Below are 25,870 nucleotides of genomic sequence, written 5' to 3'. Positions count from 1 at the left end.
ATATGCAGTGGGATTTAAAAATGGACATTTCATCAATAAAACCAGTTCTGTAAGAAATCAACAGTGCGACATGTAATGCAGAATCTCATGTTTATTGGACACTCTTTGAGAATTGAAGCATTTGCACAGCGCGTATCCACTGCTGGAAAAGAGGCCGTCCAAACTCTGATCTCTATTTTCTGTATGTACACAAACTGTCCTCGAGGTTCATCTTGTACCACGCAGGGGAAAAAGGAAGCGGTCTCATTCAGATGTTTTGCTCATATGCACAAAATATCTGATCTCATTCATGTAACACTCGTACAAATCGTCCTCTAGTCCCGAGACAAATGAGCTTATCTTTTTTGTGAGTGTTTAGTGAACTGTGAAAAACATTTTTATTATCCCATTTCTCAGTGCAGCAGTTTGCCCAAAGCACTTCTCAGGTCTAGCTACAAGGGAAGGGGGCGAGACCCCAAATCCTGGTAAGTATTGTCCATCAAGCACATACAAAACAACTCAACACTATTTTAAACATCTGCAAACTAGCACTCTATTTTAATTAAAGTTAGAAAATGAAAAGATAAGTAAATGTAAGCATTTAGGGAATCTACCAAAACTAAGAACGAACAGTCTGAAACAAAAACAACGCAAATGCTTATGTTATTCATATGACATAACTTGTGCTTTGATATCAAACACAGCATATTAGTATAGCTAGAGTGATCCTTCACAGGCTGTAACATGACACGTTTAATTCGGCCTCGTCCAGCATGCTGTTATTTCCATTTGGCAATTGTCCTCATAGGGGGACCTCTGAATTGCTGCGATGAATGTGCATATGTTATGTTTTTATTTCATCCTCAATGTCATAAACTACTAAAAGGAACAATCTTTTACTGAGGCCCCACGCCTTGTCCCACCCCTAGATTCCCACATAACGTGAGAAGAAGGGTGAGACCGTGATGTGAGATCACAACCCCCCCTCCAACATTAGATGGTCTAGGAGCTCTTGGCACGATTAAAATACCCTCTTCTCACCATATGCCGCTGCCCCCCCCACCCACCCCCCACCCCAAAACCCCCAAACCCCTGTTTCTATATTCTTCACTTTCTACCAGGTCGATAATTACTGCTCTCTTTCCGCTCGCTGGTGAGAAGCGGCCTCAGTTCCATATCTTGAGGAAGCTGTCCCAGGATCCCGTGCAGCACGCCATCCCGTCTGAGGACACCCCGATACAGCTCACTCTGTTGTCATGACCAGCCAGGACCCCTGAACCACGGCACAGAAGAACATGTCATGATGTGAACTCAGCAAAGAACCAATGAAAAAGGCCACCGACTTGAACCAGATGTCAGAAGTTCATCATTGGAGTTGTGAAATTCTTTGGAATTGGTCTCTAAAACCCCTTAACGTCTGTGTGTTCCACCTGCACTTACCCACTCTCTCCGATTTCAGTGTGTCCCAGATGTTGACGTTGAAGTCGTCATAGCCAGCCAGTATCAGGCGTCCAGACAGGGAGGGGGCGAGGGAGGTGACCCCACACATGATGCTGGAGTCCTGGTAGGTGATCAGGTCCTGGTCAGCTCGCAGGTCGTGCAGTTTACACGTGGCGTCATCCGAGCCCGTTATCACTGCGTTGCCATTGGGGAAGAACTGGGAGAAGGACAGCTGGTGAGAAACTAGGCCTCCATTGAACTCTGATGAAGAAGAGAGAGGGAAATCTTCCTCATCCTCACCCCGATCGCATTGATGTCACTCTCATGGCCCCCAAAGGTCTGTCTGCATTGCTCCTCCCTGATGTCCCACAGCTTGGCTGTGAAGTCACACGCCCCTGAGATGAAGAACTTAAAGTCTGGGGACACGGCCAGGGACATGCAGTCTCCCTGGTGTCCTGCAAAGACTGTCTTTTGGGTCCCCGTCTCAATGTCCCACAGTACGCTAGAAGCAGACGACAGTCATGTATGTTAAAGCAACAGAAATAAAGAAAGTAGCATCATTTTTTGGTCCAGTTAACTATACTACATTCTCACCAGGTGCAGTCTCCAGAGCTGGTGATGATCTCCGTGTCACTGAGGAAGCGACAGCAGGACAGGTAACCTGGGCGCCCGAAAGAATACTCTGTCAAGTTCGACCCTAAGAGTATCAATGACTTAAAGAGATTGACCTTTTGTACGGCATTACCCTACCTGTGTGCGCCGCCAGCTCACGCATGACTTTGACGTTTCCATCCTTGCCCTTGAGGTTGTAGATGGAGCACATGTTGTCGAGGCCGCCACAAGCCACCAGGTTCCCCGAAGGTGCATATGCACAAGTCATCACCCACGATGACTTGAGAGGAATGGCATTCACCTGCGGACAGAAGACGGGTTAACTCTCAATTTCAACCGCTGATTTCATGAATCCACTTGCTGTACATTTACCTTCATCTACCATTGGAGTAATTATGATGCACCTCTCTTTGCTCTCTCTTACCTTGTTAGTTGAAATGCTGTCCCACACTATGAGTTTTCCATCTTGAGAGGCACTGACACACAACCTGGTTGTGTAACAATGACAGCGATATAAAAGAGAGAGAGAGAGACAGAGAAAGGCTAAATGTGCATATTTAGTGTATGAACATGTTCCCTACTGTAATTAAGCCGGATTTATAAACTAGTGAAAATCCAATCACAATTTCATTTATTGTCTCTCCTCACAGTTTTGTGCTAAGTCTATGCAAATGATTTATTTACTATACTCATGCGCTGGCTGGGAAATGAACCAGCGGGTGCTGTACAACATGCTGTGTATTTACGTTGAGTCAGCGCCCCAGTGCATAGCGTAGATCTTGGCGAGGTGACCCCTCAGTGTCTTCCTGGTCTTCAGCTGGACGCGTCCCACAGCGGTGATCTCGGCTGCTGCCTCTTGCAGCGTGGTGTCCTGCACCGCCTTGCGAGCCGTCTGATGAGCACACACAAACACGGGTTACACAGGTCACTGCCGGAATGGTTGTAAAATATTTGGGGAAGAACAGTCTTTCAGGCCAAAGCGCGAAGCCAAACCACATAATGATAATGTTAAATACTGCCAGCGGCCCAATTGTAAACTACGAATGATATGGATGGGCCTACTGACGGTGATCTGGTCTTTGAGGTTGTCCGCCTCCTTTCGCAACTGCTCCATTTCACCCATGGCGATGGTTGTTAGGCGCTTTCACCAATGGATATAGGAGAGATGGCAGGAGAGCTGATAATCCTGAAATGAAGAAGAAGAGAGGTGAGGAGAGAAATTAAAAACGCGTTTAGTTACCAGGATATTATTTAAGAAAACTGTTGCACATATTTTCCAGTATTTCTAGCATTCGCCGTATAAACACTTCACGCTGGAAGTCTACCTGCACCTGGCTGAACGATTTGAATCCTCCCTAGCTCCAGTCTCAGAATAAGTGCTATTTTGCAAGTCAAACTGGCCTTCATCTACTTTGCAAACGTTCATGTGCACGCAAAAGTACACACAGAAACCCACAGAACAATCCCACGTGGGCATTCAGGCACACACACACACACACACACACACACACACACACACAAACACACACGCACCCAGACTGCATGAATATTCAAGCAAGACATTATTAACAGTGAGTATTTGCTCTTAAGATGACCTATTGAGAGCACACATCCTCACCCTGAATGCACACACAAACCAGTATGTCCTGTAACAATGTCATCCGTGTTTTACCCCTCACTTTTCCACAAGTTCACCGTGAGCCATGTGGTTTGAGTCATTCAACACTCCAGTGAGCTCTCACCTAATGGTGATGGCTATTGAATTTGGTAATGTCATGATTAAATGACCAATGTTTAGCAGGAAACCAATCACCTAATGGAGAAACCCATTAAATGTGTCACATTTAATCACGGCACAAGTGGAAAAGGCAACGTCACAAAGCAGATTTGACAGATTCAACAAACGAGAAATGTCACTCACTTGATAGTAAAGCAGCAAAATGCCTCCACCACACGTGCAGATCTCACAAATGACTTTTCTCTCTTGTGAAGAACTATTCGCTGTGAAGCTATCTCCTTTTAGCTTACCTTGAGAACTGATACGGGGAAATACTTGTGTTGATCTTATCGTATGCGTCCCTGCAGCAATGCCTCTCTCTCTTTCAATATTTGAATGAGTGTCCCTGTCAAAACACATGACGCAGTGGATTTGCTTCTAATTTGTTTGAAGTGAAAAAGAGAGGAAGGGAGTGAAGGAGGGAGTGACTCTGTGAGAGAAAGAGATTTGCTTTAATTGTTTGCTTGCTCTATCCTTTATCAATCTGTAACGCGTAGAGTGAATGGAAGATACAATTACAGTGGTGATTTAAGGCCTTCCGTAGTAGTGCACGGCTCAGAACACCTCAGCAACTACCTACGGGTGGGTGTCCGGCCTTGATCTGCTGATGTCCACATGGTCCATGAAGTTGGTAACAGGGGATTTTAGGCCTTTGTTCCAGATGGTAAATTGCTGCGATAATGAGTGCTGTAATGAAGGCCTGAGTGTTTTAGACATGCTATTACCCTTTTGCCTTTCTGTTCCTGGGTGCCTTCCATTGTTCCATGTGATTAAATGACTGCTAGAGCTTGCTCGACGGCAAAGTGCATTAACACAGCCGGAGAGAGGAGAAGGCGGAGGGAGGGAGGGAGGGGAGGGGAGATGGGATGGGGGGGTGGAGGGTAAGAGGCGAGTCAGGAGAGTGAGTTTTAAATCCTACTGGCTGAGATTTTAAAGGGAATCAAATCTGCTCTCATCCGCTTACTGACTGCTCTTTGCATCTGGATAAGAGATGGAGAAAGGGACTTGGGGCCAGATAGCGGGATGAGAATGAGGGAGGGGGGCCAGATGGAGGACGCAGGGAGCGTTTTAACAACGGCAGCTTGTTTTAGGGTATGGTCGGACATTTGAACTACAGTCTGATCAGTGACAGTTTGCATCTTCACCTCAACTCGGAGCTCCTCCGCAGCTGCTACTGCACGCCCTGCATTCTCCAAGTGCGTATGGGCCGAGTCAAAACATTCAATTTAAAAGGAACATAGAGTGATGCCCGTTTTATTGTAACTCCTTATATATACCTGTCTTCCTGAAACATTTGTCAGCCTAAACTAACAAAAGTTTCTCTGCACATTGTTTACACTGCGATTGCAGATGAATCTCTGTGTTTACAGCTGGGCAATATTGTAAATCCACACCCAGGATTGATTTGTATGTGTTTTGTCAGGTATATGAATCACTTAATTAGCCGAACATATCGTGTTATTTCATCATTAGTTTGTTGAAACTCTACATATATGCAATATAAAATTACGCAGAGCAAAATGGAGGATTTTGTCCGTATGAGTATAGGCTACACTACACCAAACCAATCCTTTTCCTCATGTAGTCAGTTTACATTCTTTCTTTTTTATGGTACCACTTCCCGATGTTGTATCCCGAATGGGGCAACCACACAAACAGCCTCACATAGTTGCATGCAGATTATATCTGAGTATTAAGAATTACACAACAAAAGTTTTTTTTTTCTGTTGACAGATTATCAATGTACACGAGAAAACCATTATTATATTCTGATCCCAATTCAAATCCCTGTGCTGTGTGTACACGATGAACACACAATAGATCACATGTAAGTGCATTTAATCTGTGTCGTCACATGGTTTTAAACGGCATCTCCATATTTCATATCAAGATAAAAGATATTACGTGGGTCATACGCACTGTTAACAACATACGCACTGTAACATGCGTATGATGTTAACACTGTGCCGGTGATACTTGGTACACTGTAACATGCGTATGATGTGCCGCACTTACATTGGTTGAGTTTAAGCGTATATCTTCATTAAAAAAAACATTCAAGCTTCCTAATTTTTAAAAAGTGGTCGGTGATGAACGTCTCTTCATTCCGACACGTTGACTCAGCGTCACAAATGGCCAGAACAAAAAAAAAATTCTGAACACCAACATAAGACCATCCACTCACCAATTAGGAGACTCCACTCAAGGTAATGCGGCAGATTTTCAATCACTCTTCCTCCAGCGCTCTCCCTCTGATGGTTGTCATAAGTTCAGCCTGCCTGTTGCTACACTTTGTCACGCTCATTCACTTTTGGTATCACAGACAGTGGGATATTCCTCCGTCACTCCCTCTATCCAATGCCCCTATGAGGAACAGATGAGGATTGGAGGGATGAAGGGAGATCAGTAATGAGGGGATAAACCCTGGGATGGACAGAAAGAGAGAGAGGGTGGGGGGGGGGGGGGGTTGGGGGTAAAAAGAGACAGAAAGGCAGAGGAGACAGTGGGGGAAACCAAACAAGGTGCAAAGCTTGGTTATGGGGTCATGAGACATAAGCTGGGGTGAATCCGAATCAAAAACTAAGAGATGGAAATCATGGAGGGGAGGGAGGAAACAAGATAAATAGAGGAGCTGGGAACATGGCTTTTTATGGTGCTGGGTTAGACTTTGAAATGTCTATGACTGGCAGGAAGATTTGTGTTTTGTAAACCTGAGGTGAAGCTAAATTTAGAAGGTGCACATCGAGGGAGATCTGCAAGGCAGCGATCATACAGGGCACAGAGGTGATATGGAGACCGACTGCAAGGTCCGACAGAGAGGTCCTTCTGGTTCCATCTCAGGCATGTGAACCCCCCCCCCCCCCCCCCAGGCATGGACACGGCTACTGAACCACAGTGTGTGTCTGTCTTGTTCTCAGTGTCAGAATACACTTCTCTCTGTGTTATGAAACAATGATTTTTTTTTCCCCCGTGGGCCCCCTGTTTGGGGCCGAATGCCCTCGTTACTTCGAGCTATGCTCCGGTGGGACCTGAGTCCAAAATAAACACTTAGACTTGAAGGTTCCTCTTTTCATTATCACCCTCGCCCGTCCACAGCCGTCACACGATATCTACCAGTAAATCACCCGTGTTCATTGTGAATCAGCACCGCTCGTGCTCACTATCGCGAGATAGCACTTTCAGGTAGTGGTGCTTTGTTAGTATACGGTGACCACAGTCAGGAGTTTGCGTGTTTACTTGAGTAAACACATTGTGTTTAGAATAAATAGTAAAACTGCTGTTTGCTGTAAAACTAGCAATGAAGGATGTTGAAAATGCAGCTGGCTGGCTCTTCTTTAATTATCAGTAAGATGTTGGAGTGCTGGAGTTATTCATGCTGCCCTCTTCTCAGTGGTAGATGTAAATAAGGAAAACACATTGGACTTCTTTTGCTTCTTTGTGTGTGTGTGTGTGTGTGTGTGTGTGTACGCACATTGCCTTCCTCCTGTGTTTATTTTATGTCTCAGTGTGAACAAATTAACTGTTCTGTAGTTTAAAATGACCCGGCTTTGCTTACTCAAGCAGGGTGAAGACGTAAGCAGACCGGTTGATTTGCCGAAATGGGGGAAATAATTATTTAATTAGCCATCACATTGATGCTGATCAGGGACAGAGATAAAAGACAGAGAGAGAGAGAGAGAGACTTCGGGTTTTTAACTATTTAACTATTCTTTTGACCAGGGTTGTCTGGATCTTACGTTGTCCTCGCAATAGAACTTTTTTGAAAATTTAGAATGAGAAACGGTATCATGACAATGAATGCAATGATACAATTGTATCATTTATGATTAATTATCAAAATCTGGGAAAAACAAACTATAGACGAGTATTTTAAAATGCGTCTTAGTTGTCTCTTTAAAGTGGTGTGCGGGGATGTGTGGATGTATATTTACATAAGACGGCGAGTCGGTGTTCTTTGTTGACGAGCCTGGCCGATGGCAAGAAGAAACTGTTTTTGTGGCCTGAGGTTTTGTAGCTTGCATTAAAACTAGCGTTGCTTTAGTTCTTGTGTCATTAAAGCCCAGCAAGGACCACTAAACCTTTAACCATGTTTTCCACAAACGGGGGGGGGGGGGATTGGGTGAAGAAAGGAGGGGGGGGGGGTTCTGGATTAAATGATATATCGGTCAGCCACAAACAACTATTGTAATGCAAAGCCTCACACAGACAGGCCAGACATCGGTGACAGACACCTAATGTTTTGCGCGGGCCACAAGAAGATAGTCGATAACGTGCAGGAGTGCAAATGTCAACTTGTGACGCTGTTAAAATGAATTTAAATACTGTTAGGCATTTTGCCAAGTGTTTAATTAGAACAGTAGACGGCCAGGCTGCTTAGAGCGTGGATATCTAGGATGCATTACATAGACATAACACCTACTTAAGAGAAGATTAATGGATACTTTTAGGGTGCTACATAGTTTCAGCCTGTACGGGAGGGAAAAGGGTAAAACCAGGGCTCCATTAAACGGCCTGCTGACCCAATTCTGCAGCGACGGGGGATTATAACACAGGGGGGAGTGAGAGTGTTAATATGGGCCATAAACGGTCCTCGACTCGGTATCTAATGCACTCGACGAAAGCTGAGGGGGCTGAAAAGGAGGCAGTGTTTTTAATGGGAAGGATAAGACGGAAGAGGGTGGTCAAATGACACTCTCGTGGACATGAATGATTAAATGATCTCTCGCTGGATTACTATTCCATATTCTAAATGGGGGATTTTTTAAGCTTCGTAAACAAATGCACTCATTTATGAGGGATTAACAATAATCTCTCTATTTCTAGCTTCTCCCCCTGTGCACCTCTCCATCTCTCTGTGTTCCCTTTTTCGCCCTCTTACTGATTTGAACTATAGTTACTGATGTACTATACTAATAAAACTACTTTTTGTTTCTTACTGCTGGGATGCTGGGATTGTATATATGTTATATTAAATTCTTAAAAGACAGAAAGAGACTAAGGAAGGTATCAACCTCCTAGTTTTGTTTTTAATCAAGCGGCAGTGGGTGTGAGGTAATCCCTCAATCGATTAACTCCATATTTTTTGCTCTCTTTTTGTCCCCAATTCCCTTTTAGTCTCTCAATTGGGTTAATATTGTATATTCCGCTCTTACAACATTGGTTAAATTCTTCTTTTATTCTTTTTTTAAAGGAATCGGTCGGTAAGCCGTTAAAACAAAATTCCAGATTGACTTTAGAGGCAGAAGAAGACGATGTTTGGCCCCCTTTCACCATATACAGTATAAATACAGAATGAACAAACAATCAAGTAGCTTTAGGGAGTAGATGTGGATGCAGGTGAGGATGGGTTCCGGTTTGGTATGTTGATCCCGTCGGATGCGTTGTCCCTCTCACAGTTCATCTTTGCCCCCCGTCACCCTGCCTCTGCCTCTGCTCCTCTCAGTCGGCGCTTGGCTCCGAGCGTTCCTGGCGGGGGGGGCGCCGCCCTCCGGCTCCTCGCCGTCCTTTTTTGCCACACTCTTTCCATCTGCGGCCCACAGGAGCTCTGCCTCTTCTCGCTCCTGAGGGAGACAAACCACAGTGGTCCTCTATCTATCTATAAGTGGGTCCACGTAGCTGTGGATGAACAGCAGTCACTGGAGGGTGTTTTATTACTTATGATTTCAACTTGCCACTTTCAACTATTTCAAGTATGTATCAGTGTCCTTTAGATTCGTCATCTAAAGGACCCTGATGTGGTATAATCAAAAGCCAGGCTTTCGCAAATGCTAAAACATGAAAACAACCACCACATTTGCATCGCACTGCTCGCTGGTCTTGTTATCCAACACCGGCCTCACGACATTAACAAACTCGTGACTGCAGGCGAAAAGTTCGCCCCGAGGATGAAGTCACTGCTGTGTGCCGTCATTACGCTCACCATGTCCCTGTAAATCTTCTCCTTTGTGAACCAGAGGGCCAGCGCACACCGACGGCCTCTGGTCACCGCGGTAACACCGTGTGGATTTACTGGACCCGAGGAGAAGCCCACAAGGCGACCGCAGCTAGGTTTTACTCGAGCCTGGAGACACGGAGGAAGAGGGAAGAGGTTCAGGAAAGGGAGCTCGGGTGGAACCTGCGATTAAGATTGAAGGGGGACTTACTGTTATTGTTTTAGCATCCCTGTTAGTGAAGAACAGCTCTCCTCCGTCAAAGTTGTCATTCAGATAGAGAATGGCACTGTGAGAGAAACCGGTCATTTAGCCATAGAAGCAACCATTATGGTCTCAGCTAAACTGCATATTAAATGAAATAAGTTACACTTCCCCTGTTGAATCACAGAAGGTTAACTTGATCTTCAAATTATTAATGCCTATTGTTCTAATGCAGTTTTACACATCATTACAAACACAATAGATATTTTTGGCTGCCCTGTTCTCCCTGCTGATAAGATCATTTCCGTGTACCTGAGGTCTCTGTGAATGAATGCTGGTGGTTCCCTCCAGCACTGATTGGTCTCCGGCTCAAGGAGACAGTTGTCAACGTGGACAGGATGAGACAGATCCAGCCTGCCCTCCTGATCACCTAAGGGCATAAAAAATACAACTGTGTTTTTGCTAGCGTCTTAATTCCCAGCATGAAAGCAGTAGTTGTTCTTGTTCCACATCTATTGCATTTTCTTCAGCAAGAAATAATCATTTCCGTCAAGAAAGATGTGGGTAATGTTGGTGTTACCCGCGATAGCGCTGCGACAGACCAGGTGTGTGAACGAGGTGAAGAGATCCGGGGGGCTCCTGAAGTAGGAGTGCAGCAGCACTCTCACCCTCTCTCCCAGCTCGTGTAAGAGCCGGGCGTCTGATTGGTTCACCATGCCGTCCTGCACTAACTGAGGTAGAAAAACACCTCACTTTGTGAATTACGCGAGAGCATATCAGAACGACACACCAAGATTATATGATGCTTGTGTCTTCATTTAATTCACATGTAGTCAATTTCATTTTAAGTAAAGGTTATTTAGGTTTGCTTAAAAACACGTCATGTTTCTGTTTGCATTTTCCCCTGTTCGCCCACCTTCACAGCCCTGAGGACGGTCAGGCCCTCAAACGTCTCATGGGGCGTGTGCGGGGAACGCCGTCCCCGGTAACCATCCCCAGCAGATGCTGCAGCCTGTGGGAGACAAGATGAAAGGATGGAAGGAAGAGAGTGCCCCACTTCCTGTGTAAGTAGAACCGACTTTGAAGGATCCAAACTTACTTTGGCTAACTGCAATATTGTGTCACACTCCTTCTCTGTCATGACTCCGTCAAGTACTACGCGGTTGGTCCCGTTCATTAGCTCGTCATCCATGGTGATGGTGACACCCGCCTGAAGGACCGGACCACCTGGAGGAAGGACAGATAATAAAGGATGAAAGAAGAAATTGGCACAATCTTAACTGCTGGTATACAGGCTGGCAAACTGGTACAAGAGGGTTATTGTCTCACCTGAAAAAAAGCCACTTTCATCCACTTCCTCTACCTGCTCCCCTTCCTTTAATTTATCATTTATCTTCTCTTTTTCAGCTCTGACAGTGAAAAAATAGTAACGTTAAGTTAACTTCCCAATAACTTTTACAAGAGCTCTTGACACCGAGCGTATTGTCTTCTGTCATTCTCACCTCCAATTATTTCTTAGTGATTCAGGTACAACGTGTTCCGGAGTCCAAAGATCCTTAAAAGGAAAGAGAAAGAATTTGATTTGTGGTTGTAATGTTGCGGATGAGAATCGCCTACGTTTTCCTCTGTACTTACTGGGTCTGTGAAACTGAAATCTAGGTTCTCCACCCCAAAATAAAGAAGCCTCTTCTCCTCTAAAGCGCGACTAATGTATCCGACAATTTCCTGTGTGACAAATACAGTGTGAACATTAGGAAATTAAACATGTATTTCAAGACTCCATCTCTAAAAGAGGACAGAACAGTTAATCTTAAAAATGTTCGATTTTACTAGAATGTAATGGACATTAAGTGTTACCTGGGCAGGCTGTGTGCCTGGTGACTCTGTGTCTCCCCCTAGTGTCTCATAGTAGAGCTGCAGGTTGTCTAAAGAGTCCTTGTCAGAGGGGTAAAACAAGAGTAGGGATCGAAGTGTCTGCACTGCTCCACTTACATCACCAGCTGCAAGGGAAGCAGGAATGCAAAATAAGGGTTAGGGATAGGAGCGGCACTTGAAGGTGAAAAGATACTGACAAAGAATATTCAGAGGAAGATGCACAGGTGCAGTTTGACCTCTGAACCCCGACCTTTAAACTGTGCAATGTGCAGATGCTCCAGCTGTGTGGGCAGAAAGTCCTCCTGAGAAGAAAGCCTTCCGGGTCTCGTTGCCACCTGAGTCACACAGGACTGCCGGCACGAGAGCAGGGAGAGGGACAGAGCTAGATGGAAAAGAAATGCTCGGTCATTTTTCTTCTCTTTTTGCAGAAAAGTAAAGCCTCAGTTTGGGTTCCTTTTTAGTCTTTTTTTTTCATCTTATACCTGCGGCCTTCTCGAATACACCATGATTACTTTCCACTCCCCTGTCCTCTGGCAGCCTTTGGGGGGTCACCTCGCACTGCACCCTGCACTCGTCCGTCTGCCAGAGGGTCCTATTCACACAAGCTTTCCATTTCTCTGATGCCTGCACCCAGTCAGAGGAGGCCTCGTACTGAACAGCAGAATCATACAGGACCTGGAGAAAAACAAATGATGTATTCTCAAAAAAGATTCTGCTTTCATTTTTACTGATGAAGTAGAAGTAAAAACGTTGACTTGTTGTGTATATAACATTTTGGGTGGATTGAAAGCCATGCCATTACATGGACAATTAAAGACTAGTTCAGACAAGCCGTATCATGTTATAACAAAAGAGTAATAGACAAAGTAAGTGGAGTCGTCAATAAGTAAAGGCGGTGTTAGATTACATTGTTGGATGAGAGAAAGTGAGGACGAGAGCGAGGGAAGTCAACCCCTTGGGACATCAAATCTTCATTTTATTTCTGCCACAAAGAAGACTGTCCCTCCTTTTAATGTTGACTCAATAGATAAGTCCTGTGCAGCCCAAAAAATGTTGTACATGTGTGTATAAAATTCAACTCCCTTAGAAAGTGGTGAAATTCAAAGGCAAAGTCAAACACAATGTCAATGTTAAGTGCATCTCTTTACCATTATTTTCCATATACTACTCTTTTGCTTCTATTTAGCTCTATTTTGTAAAGGAACAGGCAAACCGAAGCAGTTCATGGACCTTACACTCCATGATTTATGGATAACGTTAACCTAACACCTGCTCCTTAACAAAGACGTCATCCCTCCCTCCCTCCTCACCCAGTGTCTCTCATTCTCCAGCTCCCTGTCCTGGAAGGCCTCCTCGGTCACCCCCTCCATTCGTCTGTACTTCTCAATGTTGTTCCTCATCTCTAAGTGACTGGGGTTGGCCACAAAGTAGGTGTGAGCCGCCGATGCCGCCTTCTGCAACTTTTCCAACTGATGCAGGAAGAGGAGAGCGATAAGGGGTTAGAGAGTCACACATGGACATTGAGCCGTATGTCCCTAAAGGCCGCTCTGAAGCTCACCTTGTAGTATATGACCTGCAGGAAGTTGTAGGCGTTGCGCGTGCTGAACTCATACTCAATGTCGGTGGATACAGGAAGCTGCGCTGCAGGTGTGACGGAGCGTCCGGTACAGAACCTCAAACATTCAGCCTTCCGCTGAATCCAATCCAAGGTCCACAGGTCCCACAGACTCCCCCCTGCTGAGTCTAGCAAGACGGGAAACGTTAGTGGTTTTTGATGTACCATTAAACACTGTCTGTCCTTAAAACAAAAGATAATAATAATGTCGAATTAATAATTGTTTCCAAAATCGTTAAATTGCAAGCTCGCAAAGTGACCATATGGCCCTTTACACAATCGTAATTTTAAAAACTAATAGATATATTTGGAAACCTAATGGATTATATCTGCTAATGATAATGTAAAAGGTTAATTATTAGCCTCCAGTCTGAGCAGATAATGATAAACCTTATATTTAAATTATTATTATTATAATTGAGTTATTTCATGTTAATTCACATAAAATCTAGTAATAAAACCGGAACTTTGCTAAACTAAAGAGTTTTAATGCTAAATATTTACAAACCAATATACCTAATTCATATAACGTTTCCTGACATTGATTATGCAATGCAGAAACTGAGATTCAGGGAAGTTGCTAATGACCAATTGTAATTTTCCAAAAGTAATAATCCAGAGTAGTTAGTTTGAGTAACTTCAATCTGACATAACCAAGACACATTTGATGGGTCACAAGATGAGTAAAAAGAAAAACAATATGAAAGTTTTTGTTCTGTCTTTTCTTGGAAACATTTGAAAACATTCAGCAGCGTCTTTGGGCCTCAAACGTTCTTTAGAGGAAACAATCTGATGATGAACACTTGGTTAAATAACTTTGTTGATAACTGTTGTAGTTACACACCAAAGCCCCAAGTAAACAGGCCTTCATTCAAAGGGGAAATGGTTGGGAACCACAGGGCATAGGCCACGGTGAAGTAGTGACAGTGTAGTATTACGTTTTATTAACAACTAACAGTGTTGTATAATTCAAAGGTGAGTTGAATCCAAGTATTGCCCATGTAGATGAAATAATTACTCATGAATATCTACTGAAAAAGTACAACATTCCAATTTGGCCCATCATTGAATTACATGTAAGCACTTCTCTGTCTCTCTCCCTCTGCACCCACGTGAGCGAGCACACGCACGCACATACACACACTGTGGGCCTTTACATCGCGACATACCCAGTTGATCAAACGCATCTCTCCCCGCTGCCGCACATTCATCGTGACACTGCCTGCGCACTCTGGACAGTGACTCCTTGGTTATGACGGCTTTCTCCAGCAGCTCTGCGGCGCTCGCCCACTCGTTCCCAAAATATGAGCGCACTCCGCTGTAATATAACCAGTCATACGGCTGCAGCAGGGACTGCACACTCGAGCCGACTCTCCCCGGAGTTGCCGAAGTCAAGTGAAAAAACGTTATTAATGCACCGATGAAAACACGAAGCGCCACGTAGACGGCGCGACGACCCGAGGGCACAGCCATGGTGGGAGACTCACCAACCCCGCGGAGGGGGAGACGGAGCAGGGGGAAGAGGTGGGACTAAGGAAATATTTGGGGAGTGAAGGAAAGTGCAATAAAGAAAGTATATAGTATAACATAATAGGGTGTTCCTCATCGCGTTTACGTTTGATAAAGCAGCCACGTTACGGTTTAAATCAAGCTAGATGTGATGGATTGAAGTGTTTTCAGCTGCCCAGACGACTTGTTTAACGGGCTTTAGTTACCCGGCGAGTGGAGCTGCAGTACCGCGATGGCGCCGCCAGGGAAAGCCGTCGGTTCAATTCAACGGCCGTTACCGTAAACCTCAGAAAATAGGTTGAACTGACATTAGAAAATATCCTGTGAACGTGTAAATCGATAATCTGCTGATTAATCGGTGATCCATTTGCAGTGATATTTTAAGAAGTTAATTGGTTTCGCTAAAAGCGACATGAATATAAATGTGCTGCGTGATTAAGTCGCCGCGGTTGTCCACACACACCACACTTTACGGTAACGAGGCGCAGCGCCTCGGCGTTCAGGCAACTGTTTGTTCGGCCTTCCCTTCAATACAAGGCATCGTCTCATGATTCATTCAGCCAAACACAGACAACACCAGACGGGTTAGACCACAGACACTCTACCGAGCCCCGGAAATACAGTGGCTGGGGGTATAAACAAAGAGAACCAAGTTTCCCACCAAAGAGCGGAGTTAGCTAGCTTGTCATGGCGGAGGTTGGTGAGGTTTTGATGTCGGTATTATCCACAATTCGTGTTCCGAAGCCCGGGGACCGTGTCCACAAAGACGAATGCGCCTTGTCATTTTCCTCGCCGGTGAGCCATCTTCCCTTTACAAATCAAAACATCAGCCAATAAACAGTGTTATTTTATTTATCGTTCACTCACACTCTTTTTTGTCTAACGGAACGTTTGGTCATTGTGTCCTACTTCAACGCACTGACGTCCTATTTTTTCCGGTTTGAAATAACTAGCAAGCTAGCGTTAGCTAAGCTAATAATGAACTGCAATGGAAAGTTAGCTACTCTAGCCTGTTGGCTAACGTTAGCTATGTCAGTGTAACTGGGTATACTGTCAAAGTAGCTAACAAGCTAGTTTAGCCGATTAATGTATTTTTTAACGTCTTGAAGCCCATAGTTTCTACGTGTTCTGTTCTAATTATATCGTGGACTTTAGTATAATTAAATACGTTTTAAGCTTCATTGCACGCGAAAGCAGGATGCTAAAGTAGTTAGTGAACTGCTGATGTGACATCCTAGACCAACACATTTTGTTCAGCTTAAACTTTCTAGCATTGTGTCACATTGCAGAGAGATATGGACAGGTTGTAACATTCCATTTTGTGTGTTTCTTCTTCACAGGAAAGCGAAGGAGGACTGTATGTGTGCATGAACAGTTTCCTTGGCTTTGGAAGTCAGTATGTGGACAGGTACCATGCCCGGACTGGCCAAAAGGCTTACTTACACATAACCCGGATTCGCAAGGCTAAGGTACCAGTGAACATTTTAATCTACTTTATGACTTAATTTTACTAAACACTGCGGTCAAGTCGACATTTACACTTATTCACATGATGATTTACACTATCTTTACCTGAACTACTATCTAGACGCACTGATATGCTATGTTGTTCTTACAGAAGGAAGATGACACTAGCTCTGGATCTGGACACCCGCCAAAGAAAAAGCCCACCAGATTGGCTATAGGTGAGTCTTGAGTATTTCCACAAATACAGATAAAACAGGTGTCCTCGTTTGAGACGGCCCGTGTTTACCTCCCTTTTTGTTTCTTTTTTGTCCAGGGATTGAAGGAGGGTTTGATGTGGAGCAGGAGCTGTATGAGGAAGATGTAAAGGTGGTCATTTTACCTGATAGACAGGAAGTGACATCAGAGGACCTTGCTACCATGCCCGATGTTGTGAGAGAGCGGGTGAGATCATGTGTCTCTTCTGGCAAGATAATTCTGTTAAGCTTCAGTCTGCGTCACAACGGCAATGTACTTACTATACAATATGAGAATTGATGATATCACTTTGTTTTAATACTGAAATAGTCTTAAATGCTTTCAAACAATACCTGACACAAATTCCGTAATTTAACATTATGGCACATGCTCACATGCTTGGTTACTTTCAGTTATCAATTTGTGAAGGAGTTTTATTACCAGCTGTTAGTCAGGATTAATCTCTTCCTGTTGTTTTTTTTTTATTGACCCTCAAGGTGTCCCTGTCAATGGCGGGTATAATGGCAGCCGATTCAGTGTCTCATGCCTTACAAGTTCAACAATGGGATGGAGAGGTGAGACAGGAATCAAGGCATGCTGCTGACCTTAAACAGCTTGACAATGGAGTCAAGATCCCTCCCAGGTGAGAGTCAATTTTATCTTTTGGATTAACATAACAAGTAGCGTTATTGCGTTATTTGCAAATTACAAATGCAAGAATGTACGCAAAGACAGTCTTGCCTTTAGGATTCATTGATCCATAATAAGTACATAAATGCTGTTGTGTTTTAGATTATGCAATCTATGATAGATATTGCTGTTAAGATCTATTTAGTCAAGTCCTCCAAGTTATTCAAGTGCAGTATAAACATTATGTTCATAAACACTTTTATTCGAGAGTGTGTGACTTGTCTTTTCTACCTCATAGCGGCTGGCGGTGTGAGGTGTGCGACCTGCAGGAGAATATTTGGATGAACCTGACCGACGGCAAATTGCTGTGTGGTCGTAGGTATTTTGATGGCTCCGGGGGCAACAATCATGCCCTTCTACACTTCCGGGAGACAGGATACCCAATTGCTGTCAAACTTGGTACTATCACTCCTGATGGAGCAGGTAAGCAGTTTGCAGGAACAATAATTGTGTTGTTAAAAATGTTTCTTGTAGTTGGTGGAATCTATTTTTGAACATTTAATCAAACTGTTTTGATGACTGCAGTCTGCTACACAAAGCATGTTAGCCATAGATTTTGAGCAACAAAACTTGTTGGTCTTTATGCTTAAATCTTATAATCTAACAAATATGAACGGAAATTGTCCTACAAATCAGCTTGTTGAATGAGTGACCAATCAATTACTATCCAAGGTCAAATTCACTGCTTGCTCAGTTTTCAGGCATATGTAGCAAATAATCTGCTCAGCTTCATGACATAAACTCCCATCAAATGTTAGTTTTGTCAGTTTAGATCCTGGGGTGGGTCATTCTAGGCAATTGTTTTGCAAAATGCAAGTTTATTTACTTGCTCTCATGTGCCCCTGCTGGCCATTCAGCTATCATCACACAGACACTACCAGCTGACACATAAATAGGAATTTGTCATCTTTTGTTTCTCTGACAATTTATAATACAAATCTAAACGATACATTTAAACACATGTTTTATTTTATTTTAAGAATGCAGAAGGGATAACAAAACAGGATTTGGGTTAAATTCGATGCCATAATATTGGCTATGGGGCTTTTCTATTATTACAACTTGCCTTACTTTATGCAGAATCTGCCTTTTTCCAAAGTGTTGAACTTTATTTGCTTTAATTTCCACAACTTGTTGTGTATGTTCAGATGTGTATTCCTATGATGAGGATGACATGGTATTGGATTCCAAGTTACCAGAGCACCTGGCTCACTTTGGCATCAACATGATGACCATGGAGAAGGTAAGCTTAGTATTTACGTTGCACTTTTACAAATATGAAATCGACTTGTATGTTCAAATGTTTTGCTATATTCAACATTTAATTAAATTCAAAGTTACTTCACAATTCATGTGGTACAAAGTTCGTGAAAGATATTGGACCTTTTGTTCATCTGCAGTGTTGGAGTGCAAATTATTCTAATGCTATAGATGAGTTGTCTTAGGAAATAATATGCCAATCCTTTCATGCTGGCTTTTATTTTACCCTCCCTCCAGCTCACTGTTAACTACTCCATTATACTTGTTTTTCAAACACATAATTGAATGATTATGATATTACTGATGAAAAATATGAATACAGTGTTGTAAAGTTTTCTTGCATGACGATTATTTTATCAGCCTGCTTTACGCCACACCTGTTAATTCTGTTTTCTGGTTACCATTCATAGCTTTGCCCTATACTTTTCTTTTATGCAGTTTTGTTTTACTCAACACTATATTTTTGCATACACTGCATCCTTCATTCTCTCTCTTCACCTCTCTGCTCTCAGACCGAACGGACAATGACAGAGCTGGAAATCGCTGTGAACCAGCGTGTGGGGGAGTGGGAGGTAATCCAGGAGTCGGGGACCACCCTGCGGCCCATGTTTGGGGCCGGTTTGACTGGCATGAAGAATCTGGGTAACAGTTGCTACCTCAACTCCGTCATGCAAGTGCTCTTCACCGTTCCAGATTTCCAGAACAAGTCAGTACCTTCTTCCACTCGTAGCCCCCCATCCTTCTTTTTAGTCAAAGTTGTTATGTCATCTCACTTTCTGTGATGTATAAAAGACAATGTTGATTCTCATGACACACTGCGATCCAAATATAGTCACCAAGCAGATGAGTTGAATATATATATATAAATATATATATATATTTTTAAATCACATTTTTAAAAGTCTTCATTAACCTTAAAATGCTAAATGAAAATAATCTGTTTCATATCCTTCTCTTATTGCTTTCCAGATACGTGTCTAACATTGATAAGATCATTGATGAAGCCCCAAGTGACCCCACCCAGGACTTCAAAACCCAAGTGTGAGTTCTCTCTTCCAATGTCTGGTTATTATTTATGACAAGCTCTTGTGTAACCATTAGATGTTTAAAAGCATTCTTTCAGTTGTTTGACAGGAAAGCAAAGGACAACCTTTGAATAGTATATTTAAAAAATAAAGTGCTATGTTTTGCACACCTCTTTTTAGATAGAAGAATTACACTTGCATTCAAACACCCTTCCCTCTTTTGCCATTTGAAGTGAAAATGTTGCCATCATTTTCACACTAGAATAAATAAAGTCATCTGCCTAATTCAAATAATTCATAAACTTTCTTATACCCACCCAAGATAAGGTTCTTATCTAAGATAAGACATTCTCGCATGTTTTTTTGTTTCCTTTAAGTAAAATACGTCTTGGCCTTTATCCAAATCCCCCTCTGGTATATTGTTGGATGCAGTGATGTCAGCTGTGTTTGTTTATCACAGAGCCAAGCTCGGCTATGGTCTGTTGTCAGGAGAGTATTCCAAACCAGCGCCAGACCCTGGTGATGAAAATGGTGCATCTGAACCCAGGGTAGGAAAACGCGTTCAGTCACAGTGTATTTAGTGTTAAGTTATCCATGGCACATATGGGAGATACACTCAGAAATAAGTTGAATTGTGGTGTAACTAATATTAACCCTCACTGTTGACAAATCTTGATGCTTTTTTTTGCAGGGAGACCAAATTGGTATAGCACCACGAATGTTTAAAGCACTTGTTGGGCGGGGCCATGCAGAGTTCTCTACGAATCGACAACAGGATGCTCAGGAGTTTTTATTGCACTTCATAAACATGGTGGAGGTAAAGAAATACAAAAATTCTGCAGCTCTCTTTGGCCCCAAGCTTTCATATATTATTTTCATCTATTCCCTCTCTTCATCTATTCCCCCCCCCCCCCCCCCCCCCCCCCCCCTCCACACACACACACACGCAGAGGAACTGTCGCTCTGGGTCCAACCCATCCGAAGCCTTCAGGTTCCTGGTTGAGGAGAGGATTGTGTGTCAGCAATCGCAGAAAGCCAAGTACACGCAGCGTGTGGATTACATCGTCCAGCTGCCTGTGCCGATGGACCAGGCTACCAACACAGGTGAAGGGCCAGTTATTATTGTTGTTTTTCTTTGCTTTTTGTCTGTATTGGATTGTTGGGCAGATAGGCAGGAAAGAGGGGATGACATGCAACAACTCAAAGGGTTCTCAACTTGGTGGGGGAAAAAAAATGGATCTTCTAAAATTCCGAATTTTTTTACAACTTCTCAATCGGATTAAAAGAAACAAGGTAATTGTGGCAGAAAACTTGACTGCAGCGTTGGTGACAGAAGGAAGCGGCGAGCGTTGCGTAGTGGTTTTAAAAGCCTTGTCTCATAAATGAGGGTTTTTCTTAAAACAGAAGAGCTTCAGGAGGCGGAGCGCCGGCGTGAGGAAGGAGACTCATCCGCCCCCACAGTGCGCGCACAAATCCCCTTCACAGCTTGCATGGCGGCCCTCAGTGAACCGGAGATCCTCACAGACTTCTGGAGCTCGGCTGTGCAGTCCAAGACTTCTGCCACTAAGTACAAGAGAGACAGCCACGCATGCTTAAAGTGATCCCAAGAAAACCGATCCCAAGATGTATTTATTAATAACAGCTTTTCTTCTCATTTTTCAGAACAACCCGCTTTGCCTCTTTCCCCGACCACCTGGTCATCCAAATTAAGAAGTTCACCTTTGGCCTTGACTGGGTTCCCAAAAAACTGGGTGAGCAAAGATATTATTAAAAGATTTTGTTAAAAAGACATTTTTTGTTTTTATACACAATTGTGTATTCCTAATAATAGAATTGGATATCTGCTCATTTTAAATTATGGTTTGAAGGGCTGAGTGTTGTACATATGTTGTATACACCATTTACACATACAGAAAACCATGAAGTACAGGCATGGCAAATTTATTTGTATAGCACATTTCAACAAGGCACATTCAAAGTCCACTGCATTACCCCATTAAAACATCAGGCAGAAGAAAAGCAAATGTTAGAAACTTAACAGACAATAAACAACAATACAAGTTGCAGTGAAGTTTATCAAATCAATAGCATGCACTTTATCCGGATCAATTAAAGGCAGCAGCAAACCGAGAGGTCTTCGGTCTTCATTTGAAGCCACTGAGAGTCTGCATTCCAAATATTTTGAGAAAAAACCTAAATGCTGCTTCTCCGTGTTTGGTTCTACTTTATTTCTTTCCGTGATCTCAGGCTCACTGTCGTTTATACAGTTGTCATAAACCGATGCCAAATGCAAAACACTTGTTCCTAAGTGACTGGTTGGTGTCTGCTACTGCGAGTAATTGCACCAAGTCTCTTTCCTCTCATAAGCGTAGAGTTTGTGTTGACTGTATTTTACATGCTCAACGCTGATTTCCAGTTCTCACTACACTGGCAACAAACATTTTTAAAATTTCCCGTGCAGTTTGTTAACACACATTAAATTTGAATTCCTGAGATTTTGGAAGCCATTGATGGCTTTGCCTCCATTTTGCACTAATGTGGTTTGGTGATTTGGAGAACAACGGTTGCAATTGTTTGCCTCCAGGTTTTTTTTTTTTTTTTGTATTTATTGAAACTGCCCGGAATAACTAACCTTCCCAAAGTATAAATAAAACCACAATAGCTATATAAACTGAACAAAACTAAATGCTTTAAACCTGACTCCCTTTCTACATAAACCATCAAGATGAGAAAAGAAAGGACCAAAATGCGCAGCTCTCTGGCAAAAACTTGTAGTAGGTAAGATATCAAAAAAATGTAAGAACTGATTAACTGAGGTTTTTTCCAGTAGAATAGTTTTTGGCATTAACCTGGCAGCAACATGCAAAAGATCCTAAATCTTCCTAAAATGTTTCTCAAGTGGAAGGCAGCTGTTCGGCATTACCTGGGGATGAATATTTACCAGCCAGGGGTGCTCAGAGGCAAAGGACGACTCTGAGCACAATGATGCATTTTAGCAGCTCACATTTTCCAATGTTGCTTCAACCAAAGGTGTGTAAAAAAAGTATATATTTGGGTCGAAGTGGGTAATTGGTGTTTTCCCTCTGCAGACGTGAGCATTGACGTTCCTGACACTCTGGACCTGAGCGCCCTGCGTGCAACGGGCCAGCAGCCAGGGGAAGAGCTTCTACCAGAGGTGGCCCCGCCCCCACTCATGACCCCAGATGTGGAGGTTAAAGGTATCCTGGGTTTCCATGGCAACGAGGAGGACGACTCTCTCTACTCCCCACTGCTGTGTTAGTCTGTCTGTCGTTTCTCCTCTTTTCTGTCTCACTCCCAGTTGTCCACTTATTTCCTCCTTTTCGTTTTTCTTGCGTCCTTCTGTTGCCATATTTTTTTTACATATTTTTTTAAGCTTTTGTATCATGGGATTTGAGTTACATTTAGTTAAAAGTTGGTTATGCCCTGGCCTCCAAATAGAGGGCATTGACCTACATCATGACATTGATTTTATTAACAATGTTCAACGCATAACGTACATCCAACTTATGTAACCTTTTCCTCTTGACACATCAGCTCCAGTCCTTGATGACTCCACTGTGTCACAGTTATGTGAAATGGGGTTCCCTCTGGAGGCCTGTAGGAAAGCTGTTTATTACACTGGGAACACTGGAATCGATGCTGCCATGAATTGGATCATGAGCCATATGGATGACCCAGGTGTGCAGAGCTGTGCAATTTTATTTATTTATTTATTTTAACCAGAAATCAAGTTCTCAATCAATCTGGTCACTCCTCTCGCTCCCACAAATGTTCTGCTCCTTCTGATTGGCTGTAGACTTTGCAGCCCCCCTGGTGTTGCCGGGCTGCAGCTCCGGGCCCGGGACCACACCCACTGAGAGCCTCTCTGAAGAGCACCTGGCAACCATTGTCTCAATGGGCTTCAGCCGGGACCAGGCAACCAAAGCACTTCGAGCCACGGTTAGAATCCCTCTCCTGTCCATTTGACTGATTTGGTCTGCCACCTTTCTAGAAGTGGAACACTGTGAATACAAGCACAGCTGCGCCATTTGTGTTCAGACAGTGATGTTTGTTTCGCCATTAATACCTCAACAAAAATGAGCAGGAGTTAGATATTCTACAAGAAACATGCTAAAGGTTCTACCAGTAGACCGTATATTTGAGATGGAATAGTCCATTTGTCTGCATTCTCTAATAATGTCTCCTTGAACTGCCGTTTGCTTGTCGCAGAGCAATGTCCTGGAGCGGGCCGTGGACTGGATCTTCTCCCACCTGGATGACCTGGAGTCCATGGACGTGTCGGAAGGCGGCCGCTCCGCCGCAGAGAGCGAGGGCGGCAGAGACCCTCCTCCCCCCGGGCCTCGTGTCAAAGACGGCGCCGGCAGTAAGTCTCCAGCAAGAGAGTGTGTTGAAGGATAAGAAATGTAGACTGCAGCAACGTTGCCTTCATGATTTGTTTTCATATTGTGTAAGGTGTATCATATTTGTTCTAATTATAATTGATCATGAATTCTCTTTTTCTCAGAGTATGAGCTCTTTGCATTCGTCAGCCACATGGGGACGAGCACAATGTGCGGCCACTACGTCTGTCACATCAAGAAGGATCACCAGTAAGTGCGATTTTTTTTTTTTTTTTTTTTTTTTTTACTCCCTCTTTCAAGGCCATCATTTGTCAGAACTGAATAGAATAGTAAGAATATATCACTGCGAGAATTTATTTCATGAACATCACACGCACCTTAAAGAACCAACAAACAGATCACTCACAAATTCTGACCTCTGCTCTTGATTAGAGGGGAATTGATCGTCTGGCCTTCTGTTGCAACGAAAACAGGAATATTGATTAAACATGTGGATCATTGAAACTAAACTTTTATTTTTAATAATGCATGAATGGCATTTTTTAAATCAATATCTAAAAAGTAATCTAATTTAACGCAGCAGTAGTCCATTACATTACCCCCATTTGAGATACACTGGCTTCATGTAATGTAGTAGCTAGTTCTACAGTGCGTCAACAGGGGGCTCTGTACTCCAGGTACACGGGGAAAAGCATGTGTGGTTTTTAAGTTTGTATTCAATAAACAATATGGATTTTGTACTGTGATAACTTATAGTTTTCACACAGCTTTTATTTTTATAGAATAAATGAGATTACTCAAATTATCATTTTAAAAATACTCCCATGACTTTGTTGGCCATCACATTCAATCACAACGCAACTGACACTTTACTCCCCTGACATTTTATTCTCTAATCAGATTTAAAAAGGCACCCTTTTTGTATCCACAATTTAATAAATAACCTGTTTTGTTAAGTTGCTCTTCATGAACTGAGAGATCTCTCTCTTTCACAGGTGGGTAATCTTCAACGATCAGAAGGTCTGCGCTTCAGAGAAACCTCCCAAAGACCTGGGGTACCTCTACTTCTACCGGAGAGTGGCTGAATGAGGCGAGAAACGTTGGACCCGGGGCGAAGGAGGGGAATCGTGGCCGCTTACACAAACCCACAAGACAGCATTTATAGTCACCTCCCACCAAGCTCTTACAAATCCGCAGGCATGCTTCACAACTGACTTAGGTGTAAATAAATCTCTCAGATCGCATATATACCCAGTTAAATAAATAATTACTGCAGATGTCGGACAGGGTGTTTGAGGAGGGAATCTTTTTCCATTGATTACAATCCATGCGCCTGTTTAGAGATTCATTTATTTACCTGGAAAACTTTGCCGAGTACAATTGGTTAAAACACGTGTTCCAGGTTTTACTCAGAAAATGTATCCAGATAATTCAGAAGGCTTCATGAAACAGGCCCCCGAACACGAGATGGTTGCTTAATCGATTTACTCCTTGCTTGGCTGTCTCCATTATCCGTGTCCGGAAGGTTGTAGTCACTGCCCCATCAGAATGTGTTGCTTCCATTGGACGGTTGCAGTTTGGTGTCACCATTTTTAGCCGGGCAGCAAACTTACTCTGCCAGTTTCAGTGAGGAAGTAATAAAAAATAAAAAAAAACATTGTTTAACATCAACAATGAGAAGAAATGTCACTTAGTCCTCCAAATGAATAACAGCTCAAATGTTTGTTACAAAAAGGAAAAACAAGTCAAAACGCTAATCCTCAGTTTTTTCATTAGTTTGGTGAGGGTGATATCTGGGTGGTTTTTGTTTAATGTTTTATTTTGCAAACAAATCCTTTGTTACTTCTGCTGTGACAAATAAAGAGTTGTCTGTCATTTTGCCGTTTTCTTTT

General features: G+C 43.1%; 3 protein-coding genes across 4 annotated transcripts; 1 reads left to right on the top strand and 2 right to left on the bottom strand.

The window, feature by feature from the left end:
- Nucleotides 1-1,075: 1,075 nt before the first annotated feature.
- On the bottom strand, nucleotides 1,076-6,232 carry gnb3a (guanine nucleotide binding protein (G protein), beta polypeptide 3a). The gene is made up of 9 exons (XM_037453428.2): nucleotides 5,994-6,232; nucleotides 3,098-3,217; nucleotides 2,778-2,923; nucleotides 2,456-2,519; nucleotides 2,170-2,332; nucleotides 2,014-2,080; nucleotides 1,720-1,921; nucleotides 1,420-1,636; nucleotides 1,076-1,252 (listed from the first exon to the last, which is right to left on the bottom strand). The coding sequence occupies exons 2-9, from the start codon at nucleotides 3,152-3,154 to the stop codon at nucleotides 1,146-1,148; spliced, it is 1,023 nt and encodes a 340-aa protein (XP_037309325.2). The 5' UTR covers nucleotides 3,155-3,217; nucleotides 5,994-6,232; the 3' UTR covers nucleotides 1,076-1,145.
- A 2,737-nt stretch (nucleotides 6,233-8,969) lies between these two features.
- Nucleotides 8,970-15,016, bottom strand: p3h3 (prolyl 3-hydroxylase 3). Its single transcript, XM_037453347.2, has 16 exons — nucleotides 14,602-15,016; nucleotides 13,376-13,560; nucleotides 13,128-13,286; nucleotides 12,300-12,492; nucleotides 12,068-12,199; nucleotides 11,800-11,942; nucleotides 11,578-11,667; nucleotides 11,445-11,497; nucleotides 11,272-11,351; nucleotides 11,042-11,169; nucleotides 10,859-10,954; nucleotides 10,523-10,673; nucleotides 10,255-10,372; nucleotides 9,952-10,027; nucleotides 9,729-9,869; nucleotides 8,970-9,369 (listed from the first exon to the last, which is right to left on the bottom strand). Exons 1-16 carry the CDS (start codon nucleotides 14,903-14,905, stop codon nucleotides 9,199-9,201), a joined length of 2,220 nt encoding a protein of 739 aa, XP_037309244.2. The 5' UTR covers nucleotides 14,906-15,016; the 3' UTR covers nucleotides 8,970-9,198.
- A 403-nt stretch (nucleotides 15,017-15,419) lies between these two features.
- usp5 (ubiquitin specific peptidase 5 (isopeptidase T)) lies at nucleotides 15,420-25,853 on the top strand. 2 transcript variants are annotated; one of them, XM_037453333.2, is made up of 20 exons: nucleotides 15,420-15,736; nucleotides 16,282-16,410; nucleotides 16,560-16,626; nucleotides 16,722-16,849; nucleotides 17,140-17,285; nucleotides 17,571-17,755; nucleotides 18,481-18,575; nucleotides 19,105-19,298; nucleotides 19,562-19,633; nucleotides 20,078-20,165; nucleotides 20,309-20,434; nucleotides 20,568-20,721; nucleotides 21,022-21,184; nucleotides 21,280-21,368; nucleotides 22,707-22,892; nucleotides 23,173-23,316; nucleotides 23,435-23,577; nucleotides 23,848-24,001; nucleotides 24,143-24,227; nucleotides 24,974-25,853. In XM_037453333.2, exons 1-20 carry the CDS (start codon nucleotides 15,629-15,631, stop codon nucleotides 25,065-25,067), a joined length of 2,550 nt encoding a protein of 849 aa, XP_037309230.2. In that variant the 5' UTR covers nucleotides 15,420-15,628; the 3' UTR covers nucleotides 25,068-25,853. The 2 variants fall into 2 exon arrangements, with proteins under 2 accessions (XP_037309230.2, XP_037309231.2); XM_037453334.2 differs by having other exon boundaries at nucleotides 15,421-15,736; nucleotides 22,707-22,835.
- Nucleotides 25,854-25,870: the final 17 nt, after the last annotated feature.

The sequence above is a fragment of the Pungitius pungitius genome, chromosome 11 (genome assembly GCF_949316345.1).
Source record: "Pungitius pungitius chromosome 11, fPunPun2.1, whole genome shotgun sequence".
Lineage (NCBI taxonomy): Eukaryota > Metazoa > Chordata > Actinopteri > Perciformes > Gasterosteidae > Pungitius > Pungitius pungitius.
Note: the sequence above shows the minus strand (reverse complement) of the source record. Positions and strands in the feature narration are given on the sequence as shown.